The sequence below is a fragment of the Oculina patagonica genome, chromosome 4 (genome assembly GCF_052425735.1).
Source record: "Oculina patagonica isolate OP01 chromosome 4, crgOcupat, whole genome shotgun sequence".
Classification (NCBI taxonomy): Eukaryota; Metazoa; Cnidaria; class Anthozoa; order Scleractinia; family Oculinidae; genus Oculina; species Oculina patagonica.
The window spans coordinates 13959748-13986817 of NC_135761.1; the positions used below are offsets into that span (position 1 = coordinate 13959748).

Here is a 27070-nt window from a genome sequence, read left to right on the forward strand (position 1 = left end):
TAAAAAGTTATAACCATTTGAGTTTGTCTTGTACTGTAAGATCATGAATGGGTGTAGAACTGATATGCTCGACAAAACCCGTACTCTGACAGTTAACACATGGTATCATTTACATAAAATATAGCAAATTAAATTTTCACGACTCCATGAGCATTTCACTTCATTAACATTTGATGAACCTTTATCAATTTTTCTAGTATCTTATCTATTATTTAGGATTTAGAAATCATATGTAGCTATCTTCCTTTGAATAAAATTGTAGTTTCGCAGTACTCTCCGCACTCTTAGCAGCCATAGTCGCTTGAATGATCATCAAGAGCCTCGGTCGGCACTCTGATGTCGTCCATTCGAATTGTAGTAAAACAAATATTTTGCAATGATTAAATCACGCCACTGTGATAAGTCAGTAAAATGCTTTTCTCTGGCCGAACATGTTATAAATCACATTGTGTTTATTTCGATGAGTATCGAATGAGTTACAAATATATCGGTTTCGGGGCTGCAGAGGAATATAAATGGAATGAGAATAACAAAAATCTTTGCAGTGGAATGGCCCTGGTTTTCGAGAATAACGGAATAGTGGAAACGATGTTTCCTTTGGAAAAGTCGGCGACATTTCTCTGGAATAATGTATTTTTTTCTTGACTGGAATCAGAAGGGAATAATGGAAATTTGAAGGCAGGAATAATGGAACAATGAACACCACATTATTCCTCGTCACGGTTAATGATCGGTAGTAAAGGAGCAACTAATTACAAAGTATGAAAACAAACTAAACTGTGATCGAAACTGTGAGTTTCGTCTGTCTGCAGCTTCACAGTCCATTCGTGATTGTCAAGTACAGAAGCCGCTAGATGCAATATCAAGAGCTATCATTATTGAAGAATGTATTAAAATTAAACTTAACAACTGAGCCAGAGCAGTAGATTGTTTTGAAGATTCTTGTATGGATTCAAATGCAATCTCTAATGAAACACGTACAATGGCTTCCTTCGCTCGGAGAAAGGGTTTAGTTTTAATATAGAAAGCCGCTGCGATATCGTGTGAATGCTGGCTAGTAGAAGCAGCATTATTTAAAAAAAACAGAAGTCTACGATCAAGTGTTACCGTTATACCAAATGGAGCCAAATGGAATTACTTAAAATCAGTGAACTAAATTACCATGAAACACCTATAGATATCAAGAAACATACCTGCAACGGCATTCACGAAAGTCCAAAGAGCAGTAAATTGTCGAAGACATCTATACACTGACAAGCTCAAAATGAAAGTGGAAGTAAGAGGACGCGGGGAACGGACCATTAGGGCGGATGACGTCATCGTCCTGTCTCCTTGGCAATATTCGAGGTGTCACGCTATGTTATTTTGGTCGCTTCCAGCTTCACTCTCGCGCTATTATTCTCACGCTTCACCGCTCGCACAAAACAAGACAACATGCTCGCAAGATAGTTCACCCACGAAGCAAATGGAGTAAATATTTTTATTTCTGCGTTTTTCATTTTTTTTATCTCTCTGTAAAGGATGCTTGCACCTGTTTTGTTAGAGCTACGATATAACAGGAGTTTGACTAAAAAAAACAAATATCTAGGGAAGTCAGTCTAGGGAAACGCCTGCAGATGGTGAGGACCTGGAGAACGCCATCCGGTGTACATGGCCATAAGTAAGAGATGTTATTTTTATTAAAAGATATTAAAAATATATTTTACAAGAACATATTTTTATCATATTAACAAGTTCCTAAAATACAACGGCCCAGGTACAAAACAACGATCAGCGCATCTTTAAAGATGCCCGTGTCAGGTAACAGGGCGTGGCTACCTTACGTTCCCGTCTAGCCTGAGTTGGATCTTTAGACAAGAAGCCGACTCTATGATAAAGAAGAGATATAAAAGATGGATTGCTCACAGTCTAACTTAATTTAAGGAGGCTCGCAACAGTTTTCAGTACTTTCCAGCTCTCGTACTTTGATGGGTCAGTGCTACAAACATTTATCAGTCACGGCTACACAAATGTATCAAACAAATGCCCCAATCATTGATAAACAAATTGTAATCATTTTCTTGACGTCACTGGTAACCATAGCAAGGGTATAACCTGTTCAAAACACCCTTAATTTTAGTGTTTGTAATTCAAAAACGAGTCCGGTGACCCCTATTTCTTATTATTGAATAATGATCAGCATGTTAAGATACAACTTTTTGCAAAGTTAAAAAAAATTAAAAATGGTGTTTTAATGTTTCATCATTTTTCAATCCCCTGAGATTTAAAGGGGTTTAGAGAACAGGGATGAACTTTTATTAGTAGCAAAAAATGGATTTTCGGACTCAAGACTCGTTGTTCCCAAGTGGCAAACTGGGAAAACAAAGTCAGCTATCTTAAATGTATTATCGAGCACAAGGGTTTTTATTGCAGTCAAAAAGCGGATGGTTACAGAGCTCAACTTGGCGGTTTTATTTCTCCTCAGAATGGGAACCTACTGTGACGAAACCTGGTAAGGGGTTTTCGTAGAAGTTCTTTTTTGCCATGCTAAGGTGAGATGAATATAAAATATCTAATCACCTTGCATGCGTCATAAAATTGTGCTTAATGTTGCGCTGTCTGTGTTTTCTGTAGGTTTCTGATTACTCACTTTCTTTTTGATAAGGTTTTGGGAATCATAATACCTTCAGATGACCCATAGTCTGGCTGCACTGCTCCGCTATTACAGTGTGCGTCAGCTGACACGAATGCATAAGCGTAGCATTTTTAGAGGAAATCTGACCAGCATTTTGTGCAGCGAGTTGCATGGTCAGGATTGTCATTTAATTATTTGGTAAAGTTTGGGAGAAATCTGTCGTCTGGTTTTAAAGTTATGGACGTTTTTTTTGTAAAAACTAGATTTTGAAAATATGCTCATATCTCAAAAGATTTTATTCCGACTGAAAAAGGAATGACATTTTCTTTAAATTGGAACACTTTTCATTCAGGACGCAAAAATTCGAAGAAATCGGTCAAATATTTTCTGCCAAAATGTGCGAAACGAAAATGCAACCATTACGCAAATAAATAGGTTCGGGCCACCTTAAATTAAAGACCGCAGTCGTGGGGTTATTGCCTTTCATCCTGTCTTCAATAAGGAGAAAGATAGCTCCTTTGTTCATGTCTACAGTAAAGGATAGTGTATTAGTGTTCACCTACAAAACGGGGTTAGTCAGAGTAACAAAGAGGAAGTCAAATTCCTTGGTCACCCCGGGTGACAGTTTGTCTGGCAGGTGAACTGGATGCTGCAGGACTGGCAAGTCACAGTGGTGAGGAAGGTATGGTTGGTTGGAGTATGGGACAAGGCGACAAGGGAGACACAGAAAGTGTGGCTTCAGGTTCTGGAGGTGATACTGGGGGAGGTTCGTCTAGGTGAAGGTGCGGTGGTTGAGTTGTAGGCACTGGTAATGGATCTGCTTGATTTAGTTCTAATCTCCTGTACGGCGGCATCCTGGGAACCAGAGTTCTGAGTTGTCAGTTTCAAACTGAACCCCACACGGTGAAGCAGTTCATCATGGACTTCCCGTGTGTTGTCTCAGGCAGTGGTAGACAAGGAAGAGTGCCGACATGTGGAGTGATGACCCATTGTGATTCTTCATCTGGAATTAGTAACGCTGAAGTGTGAGCATCTTGCTCTGTATGCGGCGTCAGCAAGGGCCTGAGGGCGTTTGAAAACGTTTTCAAGCGGTTTGCGATTACTGTGAACACTAACATCGGATTTTTTAAAAAAGCAGCTGATTAAACTTGCAAAAAAGATGGCCATTAGCAAGCGTTTCTTACTCATTTTGTTCTCATTTTGACTGTTTACTTAAAAAGAAGAAGCGGTGAGATCAGTTTTTTCAGTTTCCGTAAGTGGGGAAAAGGGGCATATCCTGCAACTTGACGTCAGAAACAATATGCTTTAAAATTGCATCAACTTGTAATTGTTGTTAACTCTGTTGAGTTGAACGTATACATAAAAGAAAGCCTGATCGCAGGTTAAGTAAGAAACAATTTTGCCAGAACGTCTATTTCCCCATCAATATCTCACCTGTATAAAGGGAGTATAGCTAACTGTCGTGGGTCGTGGGTGTGCGTAAAAGTCGTGAGTAACAAAAAAAGTGAAAAAATTCTGAACACACATTTGTGAGAAAATAGTTTTTTTTGTACATGGCTAGTCCGACGTAGAGTTTCGACCCGGCCAAGGGACTCTTCAGAGGCCCTTTCTGATCAACAAACTTGTTGGGGTGTCTGTAAAACCAGGAACACCACGAAACAGCCCTGCGGCCTGCGGCGCTTCATCGGGGGGCGCTTATTTTGGTAAATACGGTAGTTAAAGGAGAAGTTCACTCCAGAATGGCCATTTATTTTCTTTATGCCAACAAGAAGCTTATACAAAGATATGTTATTCACCAAAATTTCAGCTTCCAATGAGCGCTAAAACCCTACGAAATCCTCTTCTGAAGTAGCCCAAAATTCGACAACTGAACGCCGCCATCTTGGAGCTGGTAATGTATGCGTGAAGTCAAAGTGCTCAGCCTGACGTTTGGCGGGAAAATCTTAATACTCGAAACTCCTTGTTTCTTTGTAGTGGCTTTTGTTTGTCAAAATGTCAGTTTCTGTAGCTCCATGTTGCTCAAACAGAGCTCCAAGAGATACGAAAATCTTTTCACCGTCTTTCAATATCTAAAAGAAAAAAATGCTCAAGAATGGCTTATAGAGCAGTTGTCAATTGAGTGTCGTAAAACCAAAACCAAAGTAATTACTCTGGCCAATCACAAAGGACACAGACAATCCAGTGAACCAATCAAAAGTCGAAGCAAATACATGTAGCTGGCACGAAGCGCGGGAAAACGTGCGCGAGAGAGGCTCGATTGGTTTTGGTTTTACTCCTGATTGGCTGAGAAAGTGGCGCGAGATTTTTAAGCCAATCACAAAGCGTAGTAATGCAAAGCCAAAGCAAACGCAATTTACTTTCGACACTCAAAATACAGAAAATTGCACTTCGTTAATAAACACCGGACCCGATAAACGCCGGCTTCAAATAAACGCTGGGTCTACCGTGCCGGGTTTGAAATAAGAAACGCCGGGGGTGTTCACGTTTAAAATGGTTGGCATTGCGACTGGCTTTTTCTTTCTTTTGTGGGTATTTCCACGCAGGAGACTGTATCTGTGATCTACTTCGATGCAGTCTTCCATATAGTTTTCGGAACACACAAATATTTGTATCGGCTTTTGAGTAATTGTTCTTTTAAATATTAGAAGACGGTAAAAAGAAATAACTTTTTTTGTATTTCTTGGAGCTCTGTTTAAGAAAAATTGGAGCTGCACAAACAGGCACTTTGACAAACAAAAGCCAGTAAAAAGAAACACGGAATTTGAGTATTTAAATTTTCCCGCCAAACCTCAGGCTGAGCTCTTTGACATCACGCATACATTACCAGCTCCAAGATGGCGGCGTTCAGTTGTCGAATTTTGGGCTACTTCAGAAGAGGATTTCGTAGGGTTTTAGCGCTCGTTGGAAGCTGAAATTTTGGTGTTTAAAATATCTTTGTATAAACTTTTTATTGGCGTAAAGAAAATAAATGGCCATTCTGGAGTGAACTTCTCCATCTGGAACAACCTTGAAAACACTCTTTAAACCTTAAAATCGACCGGTTCAATTTCACTTTGAAATAAATTAATTATTGACTTTTAAACAGTACTTAGTTTGGGCCCATAGTATTACCATGAGTGGAGCACCATGAGTAAGGAAATTTGGTAAACCCATGAAGTCGAAAAAATTTGGTTATCGAGTGAGCGTACGTCCGCGCGCGACTACAGACTCTCGGGGAGGGGGAGGGGAATCACAAGGCAACCCCGACCAGGGGTAGGAGAATGTCATCTTATCATAACGTCAGCTTGTATCTTTGATATTGGTCATCCATGTTATGGTCAATTGGCAGCTGTCAAAACAAGGAAACCGCTGGTCAGTATCACATGACCATATTGCGAGGTCAGGTGTACAACTCATTGAGGTCATGTGTTTTTTTGAAGCTGACCACTGACTAGGTTATAGTTTTCATTGAATCGCGGGCTCAGATCTTTCTTCTTTTGTCCAGGGTAATGACGAGTTTGTAAGCGCGATTTTTTTCGATTGGAGTTGTCGTTTTATTTCGGCTATGGATCGTTCTTGAGTAAACTTCAATAACAGTATTTCCAATGAGAGTATTTTCACAAAATTTTAAGAACCAGAAAAAAAGTGTGGAGCTCCGCTCTTAGGCTTGCCTAAAGCCCCATTTACACGGCAGCAAATTTGTGGTACGGCTCGGATAAAATTGGTACGCGTACCGGAAAAAATGGTTCGGCACGGATAAATTTTGTCGTGTAAACGACTTTGTCTCACCCGTGCCGAACCAAAAGTTTACCCGTGCTCGGACCTAGTCGCGAGGTAGTCCGAGCACGGATAAAATTGTTACGCGTTCCTGAAAATCTAACCCGGCTCGAATAAAATGTGTAGTGTAAATGATTAGCCGTGCTGAACCAACTCTTTTCTTACGAAATTTCATTCAATAATTTTGCAGAAATTCCACTCGAACCGCATGGCGGTGTGTTAGACTTGTATTATAAGAAAAACAGTTGCCAAAGAAACACATGAAAATTCATGAAAGAACTAGCGTGACTTTCAGCAGTCTTCTTTGGTCGCTTTCGTTCGTTAGTGTCCAGAGTCGAAAGCTGAAATACTACCTTGGAAGAGCATGATGTAAAGGGGTGATCCAAGAGAGGATCCCTCATCCTCTCTTGGGTGATCCAAATAATGCGAGAAGAATAAAATAATTATTATAATAATCGTCGTCGTTTCTTGGGGAGTTACAAGCCATCACTGCTGCCATTAGAACAAGAACCATATACCTTCACCCTTTTCTAGTCTTCTGGCAAAAAGGCGAAAAGATGCGCGACTCGTATGTGACGTTTAAATGAAAAAGCGGCATGCGCACTAAGGCAGAATCACGTACGCTGGACAAGGTGTTAAGCCTTTTACCCGTACCAAAACATTATTTAACGCAGTTTAGCACGGTAGAAAAAAGGACGTGTAAACAGGGTATCAGTGCTATTTTTTTGGTAGGCGTACCAATTTTATCCGAGCCGTGCCACACATTTTCTGCCATGTAAATGGGGCTTAAATCTATATATTATACAGTATATAAATATCTTATTAGACATTTTCGTGTTCTTCTTTTTAGGGGTTCAGATGCATAAATACTTGATCTGCCATTCGATCGGCTACGTTTCGGACTCGCCGGGCGTATGGCTGTCTCACTGAGCCTTCGGGCGTGAGCAGTCACGGGAAGTTGATCTAGGCCAAATTATTTTTTTGTTGGGTTTTTCCCCTTGTGATTTTCTTTATTTTCGGGTCTATTTTTACTAGGAAATATCGAGTTCGTCCGGCGGGTAGGACTTCGGGTGGGTTTAGCTCAGCAAATTAGGGCCTTGTTTTGGGTTTTCTCGCTCGCGGTTTAAATAGCTATTTAGTCGGGTGGATCGAGAGTCGCTTTTTTTCCCCGTTTTTCGGGTTTTTTTGCTTCTTGAATCACAGTGAACACAGTGAATTCTTAAACCTTGCGATGGAGGATCGCTTCAACTTGACCTTGACGATTATGGTGAAATCGCGTGAACTTGGAACCTTGACGATTGGCGGTGAAATCGCGTGAATGTCCTTGCGATTGGAGGTGAAATCGCTGAATGTCCTTACTGATTGGAGGTTAAATCACGGAAACCACAAGCTTTGGAATTACAACTCAAGCTTTGAACTGGCGACAAGCCTGGAACTTTTATTACGCAAGAACTATCTTGTAAACAAGTTAAAGATTATCACTATGGAACTTTGGACCTGGAATGGACTTGGATCATGAACTATGGAATACGACTCAAACTGGCGAAGACCTTGAAATTGTAAACCGGCTTAGACCTTAAAAAAAATGTAAAAACCCACAAGCAATTTGTGAACTTAGAAAAATAAATAAAGCCGGAACACCAAACCGCCGCAAAAAAAAAAAAAAAAAAAAAAAAGTATCGCTGTGTCTATTTACGAGTCTTGCAGTATTTTGGCGAGACTGAAGGGCGAGTCAAAATACATATGGCGAGTAAAATTATAGCGATACTACATAATAAAATGTCCAACGTTTTCTTTCGCCGAAATGCTCACTTCACAACGCTTTTAAGTCATTTGTGCGTTAAAGAGGAATGCGGAACCTGTTAAACTGGTCTTGTAGAGTACAAATATAATTCAACTGGTTTTGTGGAGTACAAATATCGTGAGATATTTTGACTCGTTTCGCGCATTATTTGTACTCCCGAAGAGCAGTTGAATAATAATTGTTTTAATTGCTTTTTTATTTTGTAACTGTTTTTTATTCATTTTTTTTTAATTTAACATCTATTATAGCTGAAAAGCCCCACCAGGGGAGTGTCAATATTGCATTGCATTATCTTGTAGATAGTACTTACAAACACTTTTGCAACGTTACTTTCATCCTCCACAGTAAAACACTTCTGACTGTTAGGTATGATTTCAATTGCAATCTGACAAACGGCTTTGTGAATCAGTCTGGAATGACATGCTAGCTAGCTTATAATAATTTTATTGTCCAGGCCAAAAGAACAACTTTTTCCTTAAGGTTGATGTGGGTTCAGACACTTGCTTAGAGTCAATATCACCCATTTTGCAAATCTTATCATTAACCATAGTAAGCAAGCTAAGAATTTCTTCATGGCCTGCAAATTCCCGAAAGACCTCCACAATGCATTGGACAAAACGACTTCCATCGCATGGATTTCTAAATGATGCATAGCCACTTACAGTTGAATATGCCATCAGGATATCTGCATGGTCTGGCATGGTTTCACCAACATTCAATTTCGAGACCGCAACATTATTAGTTGCTAGTTCCTGGTTGGGGTGGTATGGTGAATCAGTCAGTACGCCTTCCTCCTTCTGACTGCCCCTGCAAGCTTGAATGAAAAAGAGTTTTGGCTTGCCTTTTAACGTCGGACACCGTGCATTACTGAAAAAATCCCGCACTGTTTCAATCAAGACGGGGTTTCCATCAGATCCGTAGAACTGTCCCTCCCGGCCATGACTCATCAGCCATACAACCAAGCATTCGTAGGCACTGTGATCCTCTTGAGACAAATTATCCAAGACCTTTTTAATCTTTTCTTCTCCGATATCTCGTTCAGTTCTCACTTTAAAATACAGTGCCTCAAACAACCTTTCAAGTGCTTTGACATCTTTCTCTGACCCCTGGCGAATTTCATGATCAGAAGGTTGATCAAAAACCTCATTGTTTATGATCAATGTAATCCCTCGTGGTCTTGATGTCATTGGGTACACAAGCTCTGATTGCGGTGTAATGTGAGCAGGTAGTTTTCTCCAGTCTGTTCGTTTAACAAAGCAGTGTCCAACGTCAGCTGTGAAAAAATCATACAACGCTATTAACGGAACCATTACGCTATTAATTAACATAATGAATTTCACAGCATACAATTTATAGCAAGTCGGTTAACAGACATTGATAAACACATACTTGATAAAATTAAATTAGCGAAAATTTAGATAATGAGTGTCCAAGCCAAAAAAATAGTGAGCTCAGTGGAACGTTTGTTAAGCCGCTGGGACACACTAGGTGACAAGTCGCAGTGACAGGTCTCTGCAACAAGTCACCCCGTGTGAACTACTGCTTCCAAAACAAGACGCTTGTTTGGTACACATGCAGCGAATTTGGAGTAGCTTTTTCCCATACTCTTTGTAATTTTTATCCCACAGGAGTCAAAATACTGAATTAGCATTTTACATGGTTACAACTTACATTCCATGCTGAAGGGGAAAAATCCTCGGGTTGTTCAGATTGTTTATTTGCCGCATGTTCAGTCGCCATCTTGAATGGGTTTATGAGGATTCATGGGAAAATACATGACGCTCTCTCATTGGCTAATTTTATATTTTGTAGCAGACGTGTATACACGCTGTGGCAACGCTGCTTTTGCTCATTTTGTCGCTGCGACAAAGACCTTCACACAAATGCACCATGTCACACGAGGCGTCATGTTGCAGCGATTTATCGCCAAGTGTGTCTCGGCCTTTATAATTATGAACGTATGCAATCTCAAACGTCAGTTGTAGTCGTAAATAATTAACATGATAAAACTTATTTAGCCGCATTTGTTTCATACCATTAGTGATGCTGATCATCTTGGAAACAAGACCTTGACTTTGTTTGGCCCAGCTGTAGTTTTCTCCCCAGAAAGAACGCAACTGTTTAGCTTCCTCAAGTTTTACCTTTCTGTCTTTTTTCCAGAAACTATTGATTGCTTTAGCCCATACCTTGTAATCCTCGCAATCAATCACAAACGCTGCACCAAACGGTACCCTGAGTAGGGCTTCTCCAAATCCTGAGGTTCTACTAACAATCACAGGAACGCCAGCTGAAAGGGCTAATTGTCCTGCCAAACCAAATTCTTCTGTTCTGGAAGGCACGAGTACGAGATCCACTTCGCAAAACAATCGTTTCAAACTCGCTCGGAAGCTTCTTACTGTCAGGCGGCTTGCAGGAACACCACAATCGAGAAACCGCTTTGCTACCTCCTCTTCCTTTCCTTCGGATGCACCAACAAAAATACGATGAGCGTCCTCCAACTGAGCAACTGCTTTGCCTGCAATGTCAAAACCTTTTAACTGAAAATCTTCAACATCTCCACGGCCAAACACTAAAACGCCACACCGTTTCCTCTCTTCAGCAGCGTATTCAACATTCAGAAATTCGTCAAAGACACCGGGGGTAATGTCAAGAATGGTTTGATCTTTTTTACACCACCGAAAACATGCGCGAAGAGCATTGCTTATATTGGGCCCAATCCCTACAACAAAGTCAGCCTTTTTGCAAAGTTCTACTTCGTAGGACTTGAACATTCCTAGTTTTTCAGGGACTGCGTCGACAACTTGAAACCACTTACATCTGTGCAACTTTCTTATCACTTGTGCTTGGCGACCAAGCTTCACCCCATGGCCAACAATTACATCGATCTGCAAATGATCTGGCGGAAAGCTAAGCCATTCAAGTTCCTCATAGCCAACCAGTCTTGTTGCCTTGACAATTTCAATGTTGTGACTTAGGGCCTCTCTCTCATCTTCTTTGCTGCAATTTGGTACAAAAAATGTGATTTTAACCTCGGGGAATTTAGCCAGCTGTATGGCTAATTCTCTGTTAATGGTGGACAGTCCACCTTCAGTCGACCCCCATTCCGATGCTATAATTGTTACTTTTAATTTGCTAGCGGACGAATATAGCTCGCCATCTTCTTGAGAATGTTGTGCCATGTTCTTGAGCTTGCTGTAAAGAAGATGTCATGGCATGCCGAGAGGCCAAACTCCTATGAGAAAAAAAATTACAAAACCTTTGAGTGTGCAAACTTTGATATTGCATTGATTTATTGAGTCAGGGAGCGTGAGCCTTTTGTTTAACAAACATATACATTTACTAGAGATTACTTTTCCAGCAACTTAAGAAAACCAATCTATTTTGTATATGTTTTGGTTAAAATTTATCTTTGGTTTAAAATTTTTCAAACCAGTTTGATTTTTATTTCGCTTTCTTTCAGATTATGATAATGAAGTTGAGACAATGAAAAACAAAAATCAAACTGGTTTGAAAAATATTTAACCAAAGATAAATTTAAACCACAACATATACGCATGTTATAAACGTAGTTTTTACTTTTCAGCTTTTTGATGCTTTTCTGCCTACCGATGGAAAACGACTTTTGTTTGTACCCGAAACAGACATTTCTGAAGATGCCTTCTAAAGTATGGAATTTTGTAAACGTAACCCTATCGTTTTAGTGTGGATGGGTGAAACCCGGGGGGGGGGGGGCACTCAAAAAAGTTTTATACGGGGAGGCTCTGCCCCAAGCTCTCACCCCTTACCCTTTTATATACCATTTTTGACAGAAATTATACCCCTTTCGTATACCTTTTACTGAAAAAGGGTACCCCTTTCATATACCTAAGAGATATGGCATAGACTTAGAACAGGACGTTTTCTTGTCATTTTCACGTAGCGCTTAATACATTAAAATAATACAGCCGTAAATTGCGTCTGTTCGAAATATTTTTAAAGACCCTTTTAAATACCTAAATGACAGATTTCCATACCCTTTCGTATACCAAAACTTAAAAAATCCCTACCCTTTCATATACCTTAAGCCTGAAAAAGGTACCCCTTTCGGGCGGAGCCTCCCCGTATAGGCCATTATAGGGAGTACCCCCCCCCCCCGGGGGTGAAAGCGTTGATGCTTGAGAACACTGACATCGGTTCCAGTCCCAGTCGAAAGGCTTTTTTAATTAGGTAATTTACCAATTTTGTCACCAGAGCACGCCTTGAGCCCTAAGACCAACGCTTGACCACTTCCAATAGACATTTTTAAGCATTTGTTAATCTTTTGTGTTCTTGCTAATCTGACCTCAAAGCCTTGTCGGTATGTACAAAATACAAAAGAATTTGAACTGCAAAGGGCAAAAAGTACAAATTAAAAAATATAATATAAAAAAAACAGCATGAAAAGGTCCGAGATTCATGGACGTCCGCTCAAATTAGAGCACAGCCTTTCTATTTTTTAACGCGAAAGACCGGTAGAGAAACAAAGTCCAGTTCTCTCGCGATTCTTTCCCAGCGTTTAATGATTGAAGAAAAACACGATAAAATAGAGGGCTGTGAACAGGCTAGCTCAAATCTGATTGGCTGGATTGGCTGACAATTCAAAATGAGCACCCTGCCCATGTTCAAACTATCAAAACCGGGCAGAGTCCGCTGGAGCAAAATTGTGATTTGACGGTAAGCTCTTCACTTTGACACATGCGCAGTCAATGTCGAAGAAGTTCATTTCCGTCGTTTTGAAGCATTTTCAGTGTGGACAAGTAAATACAAAAAACGTTTTGAAAACCCGTGTGCGTGTGCACGCGACAAGAAATATCATGTGGCTTCTGCTTGCAGACAATAGTTTGCTTGGTCTGCATAGGAACGACGACAAATTGTCATCAAAAATAAGTATCCTACATGTAAATACTGCATCAATCAAAACTCTCAAATGGAATTCAAGAATTGAAAGAGAAGAAAGGTTGCTTGAAACTAATAGAATGGACATAAAGTTGCACTTGAGTTCACTTGTTGCTGATCTATTAACTTAAAGCGCGCGCTCTGATTGGTTAATTTAGCGTCTACTTGTTAATGGGTGGACGCTGACGAATAGCTTCAACTTGAGCCCGCGCGCTAATGTGACGTGACATGGCAAAAGCAAACAACGCAGGAAAAAAAATTGTAACTATTACCCGAGTCTTTTCTACTTTTTTTCAATTTTCTGCTAGTGAATTTGAAAAGCTACATATCAAGAATACATCCCTCCATAATACTAAAAGAATGTTAACTCTGTGCCCCGTCTGATACCCGTTCAAAAGTTTGATCTCCTTTTAGGTTTACGACACAGCGTAAACTATTGAGTCGCCCTCGAGTCAATACATTAGAGTCGCCTTCGGCTATCGCCTCGACCGACTCTTTAACCTGAGATCATGCCCTCCCTCCCTCCCCTTTTCACTTTCGAAAAACGAAAAAAGAACGCCTGATCGCAGGTTACCGTCTCTTATGCTTCTTTCTTGCTTAGCGACCTGCCGCGTGCATCCATATCTCAAATAGTGTACGCACGCTGTGGCGTTTGGTTACCGGAGTAAGTATAAAAACAGATTTCCTTTTCGGGCAAAAGCCAGAAGTAAAAAAAAAAATCAAGAACTGTTTAAACACTGAATTCATCAGTCATTCTTTCTTAATTTTCATGTAAATGGAGTGTTAAAAGCGAGTCGTGTTACCTTAAGGTTACTATTATTAGCGGCTACTAAATTTAGCGATTTTAGCGAGTTGGGCAAAAAATTGCTAAATTTAGTACTCGCTAAAAATTGTCTTGGTCAAATTTAATATTTTATACTCGTTATTTACTTAATATAAAATTTTTATTATTTTATTATTTTATATTTTATTACTCGTTATTTACTTAATATAAAATTTTCAACCACCCGAAAACTGCAAAGTTTTAAGAAAGCCATCAAGACCTTTTTATTTTTAAAAGCTTTTTAATTGTACATTTCTTTTTATAGTCATATACATTTTAATCTTTTTTAGCTTGTGAATTTAAATTTTAAATTTTTAGTTTTTTTTTTTAACTATATTGTAATGCGCAATTGAAAATTTTTAAATTGATAATTGCGCAATATAAGTAAATTATTTATTTATATATATATGTTAAATTTAAGTACCCCTCCTACATGGTCGACTTAATGGATGCCGGTAACTTTGTTCTTTCCGTGGCAATGCAAATTTTCGTTCAATTTCATGTTAGTTTGTTCTTTTACTGAACATTTAATTTTGAGTTATTTTTTCAAAAATGGCTCTTAGCCGTCGTGATGGACCGTGTAGTCAGTCAGTCAGTGAAGTATGTTTGTTTGTCACACCAATCAGGTTTCAGGTACTATCAGAACCAATCAAATTGTAGTTTATAAAGGGGAAGCAATCTCACACAGTTGTAGTGAGCGATTTCGTTCGAAGATTTTAGATTTGTAGGAGGCGGAATTGGTGAGTTGTGAATTAACCTTGGATTAAAAACGTGTTTTTCGTAACGCTCGCCTGCTTACAACGCACACGCCGGTCAGCAAAAGGCCCAACACTAACTTGTTATTCGTCTTATTCAAGCGTTTGTTTTGGAGAGGCTAGCTTTCCTGACCGTAGTAAAAATTAAAAATTACATAAAGCATTTGCACAAAGCAGATTTAAAGAATAATGTGTCATCATGATGTTAATACTGTAAGCATATTTACAAAGAGTCAAAGAAATGGAAAGGAATCGTCTTTAAATTCCTAAATATTACTGGAGACTCCGTCACGCCAACTGCAAACCGCAATTAATTTAATTAGTCTCTTGAACGTCTTGCTCAATTCCCCAATTCAGAAGTGGCGTTTGTGTTTATACCTTTAAAACATCTCGTTCAAACATTTAATGAACCGGTATAGGTAATAACTTACGTCACGGTTGTTAAAAAACTAGCAACAAAATAAGCTCTTTTCAAAGCGCTTATTTAAAAACAGAATAAGAACGTGACATTTTGAGAATTTAATTAGTTCTTGTTTTTCAATTAAATAATGAAAATTCACGTATTGAATAAAACAGTTCTGATGTACAAAGTGCACGTAAAAAATATTTCGTTTGCAAGCAAATTTCGTGCAAAAAAGTGACTCCGTGGGCTGCCATACAAAAAATTGCTCAACCCATGACATAAGCCATCCCAACAGGTCACCCAGTCTCACCCCAAGCCACCCTCAATGAGCCACCCCATAAATTGAAAAAAATAACTCCTGCACGCTTTGCGTGCCTATTTTTTTCCTTAGTTATATGGTGTCACTAACTTTTTAAATTTTTCGTAAAATCGCTAAATTAAATAGTCACTAAATCTTGCTCTGAAAAAATCTCTCAAATTAGTAGCCGCTTAAAATAGTAACCTTAAGGTAATAATTTATTTCTCAACTGTCTGGCACGCAGACGGATAAAATTAGGCGAGTCACGCTATATATGGCGGTTAATGAGCGGCAGTAAGGTGCAACTAGTGAAATTCTGGAGAAATCGGTAGTTTGAATCAAAGGCCCTTTGGGCTGTCTCGTGTCACTCTCTTTTCAATATGTGTAATTTGCGATTTAAACTTTCGCTTCTCGCCTCGCCCCGCCTCCTCCCCCCGCGCGTAATTTTTTTCGCTATAAGCTCGACGAACTCTTCGAAAAAAAAATTTGCTTCAAGCTCGACGGACTCTGCGAAAAAATAGGGACTGCTCGTAGTCTATGTTAAACCACGAGGTATAGCCTCGTTTTGGTGCTAAGCTTGTTTTCGTTCTATAAATTCATACAGTGATTGTTCGTTTATAATTCTTTTTGATGTATTGAGGTCTTGTTTCTTTTTTTTGTAAAGTTCTCAGGCTCAAAGGCTAGTTTTCTACCAGGTAGTTCTGTTTCGTCTTAAAGGCAACTTCACAGTTTCAATTCGCTAAGGGTGCAGAGGATTATAAAGAAGGGGCATTCCAAATTACCTTATTCTTACTAATTTTGCGCGTACTTAATTAAATTTCGCGAGTATTACTTTGCGCGATTGCAAAAAAAAAATTAAGGCAAAAGTGGATTAAATTTTGCGATTTTGTCAGTGTTTTATAGCACAGTGGTCAAAGACTAAGAAACTACTAGACATATACAAAGATCTGGTTCAAGGAGTCTCGGCAAACGGAAACTTTGGTGACTGTACTAAAGAGGTTTTGGCCGATTTACAAATTGAAGAAAACAATAATCAGATGAAGGGTGCTAGTCGAAAACAAGACGGAAATGTATTTTCCAGGATAAATAGCTGCAGTTTCAAACATTTAAAATTTTTTACTGTTTTGATATAATATGGTATTCGTCGCTATTCAGGACTATTCGTCACTATTCGCAACTCTTCGTTAGTATTTGAAACTATTTGTCATTATTTGTTACTATTCGTCACTATATATCCAACTACTATTCGCTTCTATTGGCCATTATTCACGACTTATCACATACTATTCGCGACTATTCGGGAGTATTCGTACTATTCGCGACTATTCGCTATTCGGTTTTTCCAGACATCTATTTAGATCAAGCCGCCATTCAACACAGGAGAGGGGACTGCTCAGAAGCTTTTAAGTCAGAGAAGCGTGTACTCGACATCAGACTGAGGCTGTTTGGGGCAGGGGTTACACAACATTCACTAGGCGACTACATCTCCGTTCTTGAGCCCAAGAAGCATATCAGACGGAAACTGTTTGGTGAAGAACATATAGAGACTGCTGACAGTTATCTTTCAGTGGGGGCTACACAACATCCAGTTGGAGACTACAACTCTGCTATCGAGTTTAAGAAGGGTGCACTTGAAATAAGACGGAAACTGTTTGGTGAGCATCCATTCACCACTAACAACAACCATGAAGTGAGGGTTACACAACATTCACTAGGAGACTACACCTCTGCTCTCTACGTCACCTTGCGCCGACCGTTTTGCGCTGTTTTCGATTTCTTTTGCGATTCATTGCCCGCTTTTAACGATCAAAGAAGAATATTAGAAAATAGAGTACTGTCGAACCCCTATTAAGCGGCCACCCATTAAGCGGCCACCTCCTGTTTAGCGGCCAGTTACTAAAGTCCCGAAACTACTGTCAGTAAAATACTGTTAATAAAACCCCTCTTAAGCGGCCAATCCTATTAAGCGGCCGCGGCCACCTTTTTGCCGTCCCGATGAGCGTTTTTCTATTGCTTTTGCCCCTATTTAGCGGCCAGTAAGAATGTAATTTACGATGTTTGGTTTTGTTTTCAACAAAAATGAGAGTGACGGCTGATAAAATCCTTCAAACACAGGTTTATTGTCGTCTTCATGTGATTCCGTTATTCCTTTTCATGCTATATTGTATTGAAGAAACGTAACCTTTTTATAATGTCTTATGCTAATAAGCGGCCAACCCCTATTCTTGGTTTTCACGTGACGTCATCAAAATTCTAAATCCAGAATCGCGAGCCCTCTGACTTTTTATCCTTCACTAGCTATTAGACGTCCTTAATATATATCTTATTGAAGGTTTTCAGCTCGATAGCATCCACCGTCTGTGAGAAATAACATTTTGAATTTCGGAGTTTTGCGCCACACGACATCAGAATGGCCGCCTGAAGGCTGTCACGTATGCTTAAAAAGAATGCCTCATCCTGTTATTTTTAACGATCTGAACAATTGAGGCTTTACAAGAAGTGTTTATATGAATGTTTACATGTTCACGAAGGTGAACTGAAGTGAATGCCGGATGTTTTCATTGAATTCCGGCGGCCATCTTGGTGCCCCTCCACATGGGATCCAACATGGCGTTTCCATACTGTGCTCTCTAAATTTGTGTTAAACATTATGACGGATAACTCGAGTACGGAATACCGTACAGATCTGAGACTTGGATACGTAGACTATCTTGTTATTTTCTACAACCTGTAAAATTCTTGATTTGTTTAACTCAATAGCTTTGGATTTATTTTTTGCAGCGCGTGACAGTATCGTTACTTGCGTGACAGTGAAAACCAGCAATTAAGCGGCCAGTTGCAATTCCCCGAGGATGGCCGCATAATAGGGGTTCTATTCTTCTATATTGGGCATGTAATCTGAACACACAGCAAGGCAATGAAGATCATTGAAGGTTTTCCATTATGGCCATACCTTTCCGATAATTTCGGGAGATAATATGTAAAAGAAATGTCATCTCCGATCCTGTTACGTTCATTAGTTTGTCACCAAACTTAAATTCATTCCATTGGTTTTACATTTAGTTTGTTTGATTGGTGAGAATTGAAAATGTTCTACAGTCCAAATGGTAATAATAAGCGTGAATACCGAAAAATGAAAGTTAGCGTGCATGTTTCCGGGCACTCCACTGATAAGAGTTTATCAATCAATTTTTTTTAGTTGACCTCCGGAAATCTTAACCTCGCGCCATCATTTATTTAATTATAAATTTCTCTGTTTATTTTATTTGCTTATCTTTGAGTTTGCCTCGCATTCGGTAATTTTATCTTGGGGTACTTGAAAAACCTACCTCTTTACCTCGGTAACTTCATGGATAGTATCCATGGTAACTTTCATGGGCAATTCGTTTGTTCTTTTTAATATATCCAGGGAAAAACACCGCGGTAAATTTACCTTGGGAAATGTCGGTCACACACGATTTGTGAGTTTCCCGAAGTAAAGAGCCCTTTTACCACGGTAAAAGGACGATGCGTAATCGCATCTGTATAAGTTTGACACACTACACTAAGCTATTCTTTTCTTGAAACGCTACACTGCTACATAATGTTCATGGCAAAGCCACTGCCCGGCTACTTTTCGAACAGAAATCAAGTTATCGCCGCGTAGAACACAAAGCACATGAAAGCAAACTACTCTCTGGCAGTTAGAAAGAACTAATGCAAAGTATAAACGAAAGAGATAACTTATATTTGACGAGTTCTAGGTAGACAGAAATTCTTACATTCGATGTAAACAACTGACAAGACACCGTTTGACCTTGTATCGTATATCAACTTTTGTTGAACAATCATTCAACACCGCATTTGTCAGCCTCTTTTATTTGTTAATTTTTTGAAAAATTTCCTTAAAAGTAGTTGGGTTAATACGCTCGGTTAATACTCTAGCTTAGTAAAAATTACTTCAGATGTGAACAGGTCTAATTTCAACTTTTAGAAAACAGTTAAAAAGTAGCCTACTTTGTAGCCGTGGCAACGTATCGTGTTCAAAAGAACCGAAGTGCACTTCCAAAACAATGATTCGCCTCAGGCTCAGTGAATCACGGCAAATATATCTTACGCGCTATCAAAACAATTTCAGGAAATCGCGGAATGCCAATCAAATGCGTTATCAGAACACGCAAGACTTGTATGACACGCTCATTTCTTTTTGTACAAAGAAAATTCACACAATCACAAATCACGCATTTTGTTCCTTTCGCGATAACTTAAATCGACGGTTTGCAAGAGAAGCAAATTCAGATCAGCCAATGAACGGCGGCCAATATTGGCCATTTCCATTGAAAAGCGCCACATTTTATAATCCAGCTGAACTGCGAAGCCTGCCAGCAGGTCCAGAGCCTGCACATGATCCAATTCGCTTGCAATCACTAATTCTACTGGCAAGAAGCACGCCATCGCTGCCATCGCCTCAGTCTTCAGTTGCAAGTGATGTCGAAGTACTTGCTACGGCAAACACAAAACGAAAAAACCTCGCGTTAAGTCTGCTGATAGGACTGAGAAAGAAACGCACGGACTTCTTGAAGCGTGGGCCCCCAAATTCAGTAAGCTGTGGGGAGTTTCACAAAGAGAAAAAAATCAAAATCTGGAAAGATATCTATTCTTTGTATAAAGAAAGGTGTCCAGAAAGCCAGAGAATGCTACAGCAGGTGAAGAATCTAGAGTACGAGTTCAAGCAGTTCAAGCAGCGATCTCGCTCGACTGGAGAAGATGGAATTCAGAAAATTAAAGAAGGCTTCCCTATTTCGACATCTTTGTTGAGGTGATGGGACACCGCCACATCATCGATCCCTCTAAAATGGCCGATTCCTATGGCCGATTATTAAAATGGCAATGAGTTCTACCTTTATACCTCAGAGCCGAGTGTAAACGAGGGTTCGCAAATCGAAAGTGTAAATGTTTCTCTCGATGAATCAGAACCGCCTGAGAAAAGAAAGGCAAAAAAGTACGACTCCATACTGGCAGAGTTCTTTTATTGAAATGTGGGAAAAAAGTATGGAACAGCACAACGCAAGTTTTGAACGATCGGCTGAAATGTTCCATGACGCAGCAGGCAAATGGAACAAACAAACGCCACAGTTGACATTTTTAAGATTTAGCATCAAAATAATTGTCTTTATCTAATCGTTTATCTTCTGTTATTGAATCGTTGTTATCGTTGTCACCCCTTTTAATACTGCAAAACTCACGTAGCAATCATAGTCTATTTTAGGATGCTCGTTTTTTGTTCAACCTTTTTCAACGCAATTCTCCAGCGTACTTTCAACATGCCAAATGCTACAGATCGTAGCTCACCGAACTTTAGGTTTAACTTTCTCTGCTCCTGAGTCAGGCGTCCTCTGTCCGGGTAGGGTTTCACTAGCCAGTTCGTTAGTGGATAGGCAATGTCGCCAGCTAAAAGGGGCCTTATTTCTGTTCCATTTATATTGCCTGTTGGACCACTAATAATTTGCTCGTTTGCTGCAAGTTCAGAAAAAAACGTCATCTCTTCTACCTGCATTGTGTGTCGTTTAATAACAGAAAAGGTCAACGCTTAATATCATCGTGGGAGTGCACCGATCAGAAAACCCGAAGAGGACTGTGAACTAACTACAGCAATAAACGTAAAAAAGAAAAAAAATTTTAAGAACAGTAAAGCGTGCCTGTATTTTTACATAATTAACCTTTTACAATAAATACTCCTAATCTACAGTTTGATAAACCAGCGCGTTAATTGCGACCTTTGTTAAGAAACATTATCTGTTCTTTGATTACGAAATTCCGGCGGCCTCAGATCACAAAGCAAATGTTGACATGGCGGGAAAATTCCGCGGCCTCACAAAGCAAATGTTGACATGGCGGGAAAAATGTTGACATGGCGGGAAAATTCGGCGGCCTCAGAAAGCAAACACGCATGGAATGCACCTTGTCCCCCGTAGAATATATCTCGTGTCGTCATGACAACGTCATGCGACACGAGACAAAAAATTAGGGGAAAAATGCAGTGTTCGACTGAGTGAAGCAAATCCAAGGAAAAAGGCTTTCAGTTGGTTCGAGTTATCGGGAGGCTCAAGATATCAAGGGTTCGAGAAATCAAGATTCCGCTGAAATAACAAAATATAAAACACATGTTTGTGGGGTCCATATGTTTATAGCTTCACAGTTTCCTTGTGATTTTCAACACCTTATTGTTACTTATTTTCGAGGGACTTAATTTTCGCGAGTTAATTAAAGACCCGTGAGAAAAGGTTCTCGCGAAAAATAACGACGCGAACTTTAATACCCCATTTAATTCATTATAATTAATCAACGTTGCCGTCAGTTTACTACATAAATATCTTGGTACGGTCGTCAAAGTAGCTCTACTTTGTTGCAAAAGAACGTTTCAAACTGTTTTAAGGTCGCGGGGGATATATACAGCATGAATAAATTCATGAAGCGAAATTTTGCTTGACCTGCATCTTTTAAAACGCTTATTCCTCGGCTGTTATGAATGCGATTAAGCTCAAATTTTACAGAGACATAAAGAAATGATAAAAGATTATGTATGTCATCTTTTATTTGGTAGATTGAACCTACGGCGATGTTATAGCCACGATACTGCCAAATTGGGAAGAACATGATTTCGTGGCAGAGTTAGTAGAACGAGTAGGAGACAGCACACTGTGATCTTGTCAAAAACTAATTAGTTAATATCTCTAGAGTGTCATAACAGAAGCGGATTTTTTAATTTAAAGTTTTCCAGCAAGTTATGGCGATTTAAATGCGCAAATTTTAATACCCGATTCCCTCTATAGCGCGCGCCTGCAGGAAATCACGGTAGTTGTATTCATCAAACCATGTGCGAGACACAGTAATGTGCATCGTTGCTGTTATACAAAAGAAAACTTCAAAATACTTTCAGATAGGTCTTGAAACCTGGGACGGAAAACAATACGACAAAAAAGGTAGATAAACAACCGACAGAGAAGTTCTAATTCTGTCTTTCATTATCGCTCGCGACGCATGGGTCATATTAGCGCGCGCTCGCACGCGCAATTTGATTCGCCTCGGAGGTCGTAAAAGCCAGATTTTGATCCAGATTTTCTCGAAAACCTACCGTACAACCTATTATGAAACTTTCACAATTAAATTTAAGGGGTGAACCACGACCACAGCCAAAATTTTGAAAAAATCTGTAAGACAGATTTTGAGCTCTTTAAAAATCGTCAAAATATCACATTTTCCTATTTTGCGAAAAATCTGTCTTACAGATTTTTATATTATTTTGCATGAATGATAAATCAAAGCCAATTTCTTATTTCTGAAATTTTGAGGTAGGGTCGTACGGGTAGATTTTCAGAAAAACGCCGTTTTAACTACTAGTGCCAGTCCCCTCTCAAGCACTCGGCCGTTCATTTAAGCTGTTTATTAGCATTTGTATTTTCCAAATATCGCATTAGATGGTTTTAGGATGTAACAAACAGTGATAAGAGAAAGACAAAACTTTTCTGGAGATTGTACAAGAGAATTAAGGGTTGGACTGATTTGCCCTCTCAAAACTGTATTAAGCCACCTTAATACAACTACCGTGATTCCCTGCAGGCGCGCGCTATAGAGGGAATCGGCTATTGAATGCCTTCTACCTTTTTCTAAAAGCGCTCTTTTAAAATTCCGCCTCTGTTATGAGACACTACAGTATTCCTAGTTTACCTCTCTGCAGTGGCAGCTCATGAAGTTCTATATCCGCGCTGAATTCTCTGCCACAAAATTTTCGGAAAAGTCCAAACTTTGAGATTTCCGAAGGTGTGCCGATCAAAAAACGGTTTCAAAATGGTAATTATAGTAATTATATTCCACGCTTTTATGATGAGAACAATGCGTTTTCAAAGAGACAAACAATTCCAGACGCAAACACATCAAATCACGCGCGCGTGCTCATATTTTTTATGCAAATATCTCGTCGTAAAGTTCTCGATGTCAGTCGTTGAACTTCGTGCATACGCTTTAAATAAATGCATAATGATGAGCCTAAGGTGTCCCCCGCGACCTTAAGTTTTGTGTCATTGGAAGCAATTGCTAGTGGAAAATTTAAATCAGCTGTGCCAATTTTGAGACTCACTGTTTGTTATTTCAGACCAGTATTTTGACAATTTTTTAGTTCCTCTTAACGTATTTATTTGGTTAAATCGCGAAATTTAAGTCCCGCGAAATATGCCTGTTCCATTTTCGCGAAATTAAGTTCCCGCGAAAATAAGTAACAATAAGGTATATACAGAAGCCGCTAGATGCAGCCATCAGTGTTAATTGTGCTCGACTGTATTAAAACAGGCTGTCTAAACAGTCTAAAGAATTCTTAAAACTACACAACTGTGAGTCATAAACTGTTTTTGGAAATTCTTGTAAGTATCCAAAATTAGCCTTACATTACATGTAAATGTAGGGCTAACAATGGCTTCGTCCGCAGGAAGAAAGGGTTTTGTTTACGTATTTCGCAACTGTCTGGCGCGCTAAAGGATTAAACGTAACCAGTCACGCCACACCTGACGCCACACCAACTTTGTATATAGAATACAATAATTTTGTGCTCAAGTGTCTCATTTGACAAAGTTGATTGTATTCAGCTTTAATTTTTCAAAACTTTGTTATAACCACTTGAGTTCGTCTTGTACTGTTAGTGAAGAATGTGCTCGACAAACACCGAACTCTGATACTTAATACGGTGTATCATTTATACAAAATTGCGATCATATTTTCACGACTCCACAAGCATTTGCATTTCACCATATTTACTTAAATCAATTTTCTTTATAGTATTTGATCTATTTAATATTTAGACTCATCACAAGTAGCTATCTTAGTTTGGATGTTTCGCAGTATTCTCCGCACTCTTACCGTCCATTCAATAGAATCATAGTAAGACAAATTTCTGCACTTATTAAACAAGAATTCAAAAGCAATCGCTAATATATAAAACACATAGAACGGCTACCCTCGCTTGGAGAAAGGGATTACTTTATAGAAATGGACAAATACAGCCACTGCGATACATCGAGAATGCTGGTTAGCGCTAGTGGCTCGCTAGTCGTCTACGATCGAGTGTTCAAATGTGCAAAATTACTGCACCACTACGTAATCCACTGATGTTTATAACATTATAATCACCGAACTAAATTACCATTAAACACTTACACATATCAAGAAACACACCTGCAATGGCATTTACGGACGTCCAAGGAGCAGTAGGCGTCGAAGACAGCAGACACACAAGCAAGTCTAAAGTAAAAGTGGAAGTTGGAAGACGCGGGGAGCGCTGCATGCCCCGGGGCTGCATGAGGGCGGATGACGTCACCTTCCGTCTCCGTGGCAATTAGAAGTGTCACGCAATGTTATTCTGCGCTTCCGGCTTCGACCTCGCAACTGTCTCGCACTTCGCCGCTCGCGCAAAACAAGACGGGATGTTCGCATACTAGGTTATCTGGAAAGCAAATGAAGCTAGCGAACTGGAACACTTTTAAAGGTCTATTTTTCCTCATTTCTGTGATTTTTATTTTTTTTATTATTTCTCTTTAAAGGAGACTTGTATAAACTAAGATGCTTGCAGCCGATCTGTTAGAGCTAAAATATACGACATGGCAGGAGACAAACAAAAAATTTAGGAAAATCAAGTCTTGGGAAAACGCCTGCAAGTCGTACGAATCGATACGATGTTAAAAAGAACTACGGATTACGGTATAGGTTCAGGTGTAGGCCTGTTCCGATTGTGTTCGTAAAAATGCTAAAACGTTGCTCCAAAAAATCCAAAACGTTACTTTCAAATGCGAAAATTCCCCAAATATATGCTAAAACCCCTTTGAAGGTAGATTTCTAAGCATTTTCATATAATTTAACTGCAACAGAAATATCTATTAAAATAACATTTTAAGGCCAAAATTTGTTGCTCTCCCAGCCTCTACGAAGACAAAAAAATAACTAGATTGAAATTCATAAGTCGTACTCAATCTCGTACTTGTACTCCGAACTGAAGGTCCCTAATAATAATAAAGAACAAGCCAAACAATGCAAATTTGCTCGCTGATTTTTTTTTTCCTGGGTCTAACATTAACGAAAAACAAATAGGTTGTACTTTATTAAAAAGGAAGCAAAAACTTATACTGTGCATACTTGTTGCTTTTAAACATTTTATTGATATTAAAATACAGGCATATTCCTTTAAACGTTAAAAACACATAACATTTTAATAAGTTAACTACTTACTAGGAATAATAATTTAATAAGTTAAATACTTACCAGGAATAATTCTTAAATCTTCTTAAAATATACATTTTTAATATTAAATATATTTTTGAAATTACCAGGTTAAATTACCATGTTAACTAATATAAGAGTCAGAAGTACTAATATTTGAAACACTGCCCCCCTCTGGCCTGATTTAGGAGTTAAAATTAAAATGGACTTATTTTTAAAAACTAACTTTCTTAATAAAGAAAGTGTGATTAAAAATGTTTATTTATTATTATTATTTTCCCGCAGGTTCCATAAAAAAGATAACTAAAAGCGAACAAGAAATTTAGCGTATGGTTTATTATTTATATAATAAAAATAATGTCTTCCTTTCATCATTACTAACGTACCATCACGGAACAACGAACGTTCAATGCAAGTTCCCCACCCCCACCCGACATGTCTGATGTTTTTTGTCACGCAACTGTTATCGGTGCCATCACAATTCTCCTCACTTTTTGGCAAAGGAGTTGCGTGACAGTAGAAAAGGCTCAAACCTGGCTCAAATTCTTGAACAAATTTGTGATTAAACTAAAGTTGGCGATTTCGTGGTAACATTACTAGTTATGTTATGATTAAGTGTATCATTACCAACTAAAGCCGTCTCGTGTGAGGACGGCAAAGGAACTAAAAGATGTATGGCGACTGCAGCGCCTAATATCAACAACGAAATAATTAAGGGAATAAGTCGTTTTATCATTAGAGACTTTTTCTCTGATGATGTAAGTCTGCTACGGTCTTGAACATCACACGTTGTCGTCTTTGATTCATTTCCTTGTTGAGTGAATTCATGTTGGCCATTACTCATGTCACGTGACAGTAACGCAAGTCGGAATTGAGCGTTGTCAGCATCAAATCGGCTTAGAAATGGAAGAGACGACGATTTGTAAATCCAGCTTGAAAGAATCACATCTGAAAAACAGGGTAAATATGTGAGCTTTTTGATATAATGTATAGCCTTCCTCAACCTGTTCACTCTAAGGGCGAATTACAAGAACTTTCCGGCCTCTCGCTGCGTGAAGCAGGTTGAGCCCGCAATTCAAATGGTCTTCTCACTACAGCAAGCTGTCATGAAACTAAGCGCACCTTGTAAGTTGTCACGTGAGCACGTCGTCACAAACATACGTCATGTTACCAAGACAACGTCCGTGATTACACCTTGTATAGGCACTGCTGGTGTTTGAACTTGTCATACGTACCTGGCTCTTTTTTGTGAATCTCTCCATTTAGAAAATTGTCACATGTTTGGTCCTTTACAGACTTGACTCCGGTTCTTTGTTGTGCCTGGTTAAAATATAAACAAAAATAAACAAACTGATATTGACTGCAATACGGTATATTCATAACACTGAATGGCTTCCAATGGCTTGATGTATTCAATTTAACCCATTCAAGGGGCATGTCATTGAACCGAAATCGACTCTT

General features: G+C 39.1%; 5 protein-coding genes across 5 annotated transcripts in view; all 5 read right to left on the reverse strand.

Moving 5' to 3' along the window:
* LOC144648164 (uncharacterized) overlaps positions 1-1281 on the reverse strand; it is a 148685-nt gene extending 147404 nt beyond the window's left edge. Inside the window, exon 1 of the mRNA XM_078507792.1 lies at positions 1194-1281. Coding sequence (XP_078363918.1) covers positions 1194-1243 — 50 coding nt within the window. The 5' untranslated portion in view covers positions 1244-1281. The remainder of the gene's footprint in view (positions 1-1193) is intronic.
* LOC144651416 (uncharacterized) overlaps positions 1-27070 on the reverse strand; it is a 146910-nt gene that overhangs the window by 105595 nt on the left and 14245 nt on the right. The window lies entirely within an intron of this gene.
* LOC144648165 (caspase-8-like) lies at positions 8618-9484 on the reverse strand. The gene has a single exon (XM_078507793.1). It carries the CDS (start codon positions 9482-9484, stop codon positions 8618-8620), a length of 867 nt encoding a protein of 288 aa, XP_078363919.1.
* LOC144648166 (uncharacterized) overlaps positions 9974-27070 on the reverse strand; it is a 31338-nt gene continuing 14241 nt past the window's right edge. Inside the window, exon 2 of the mRNA XM_078507795.1 lies at positions 9974-11406. Within this exon, the coding sequence (XP_078363921.1) occupies positions 9974-11353 (1380 nt within the window). The 5' untranslated portion in view covers positions 11354-11406. The remainder of the gene's footprint in view (positions 11407-27070) is intronic.
* Positions 25922-27070, reverse strand: part of LOC144651464 (multidrug and toxin extrusion protein 2-like) — a 44911-nt gene continuing 43762 nt past the window's right edge. Inside the window, exons 15-16 of the mRNA XM_078511405.1 lie at positions 26845-26929; positions 25922-26557 (exon numbers count right to left, since the gene is read on the reverse strand). Of these exons, the coding sequence (XP_078367531.1) occupies positions 26172-26557; positions 26845-26929 (471 nt within the window). The 3' untranslated portion in view covers positions 25922-26171. The remainder of the gene's footprint in view (positions 26558-26844; positions 26930-27070) is intronic.

Coding starts and splice junctions, on each gene's coding strand:
- LOC144648165 (XM_078507793.1), bottom strand. CDS start 9,484: ATGGTTCCGTTAATAGCGTTGTATGATTTTTTCACAGCTGACGTTGGA.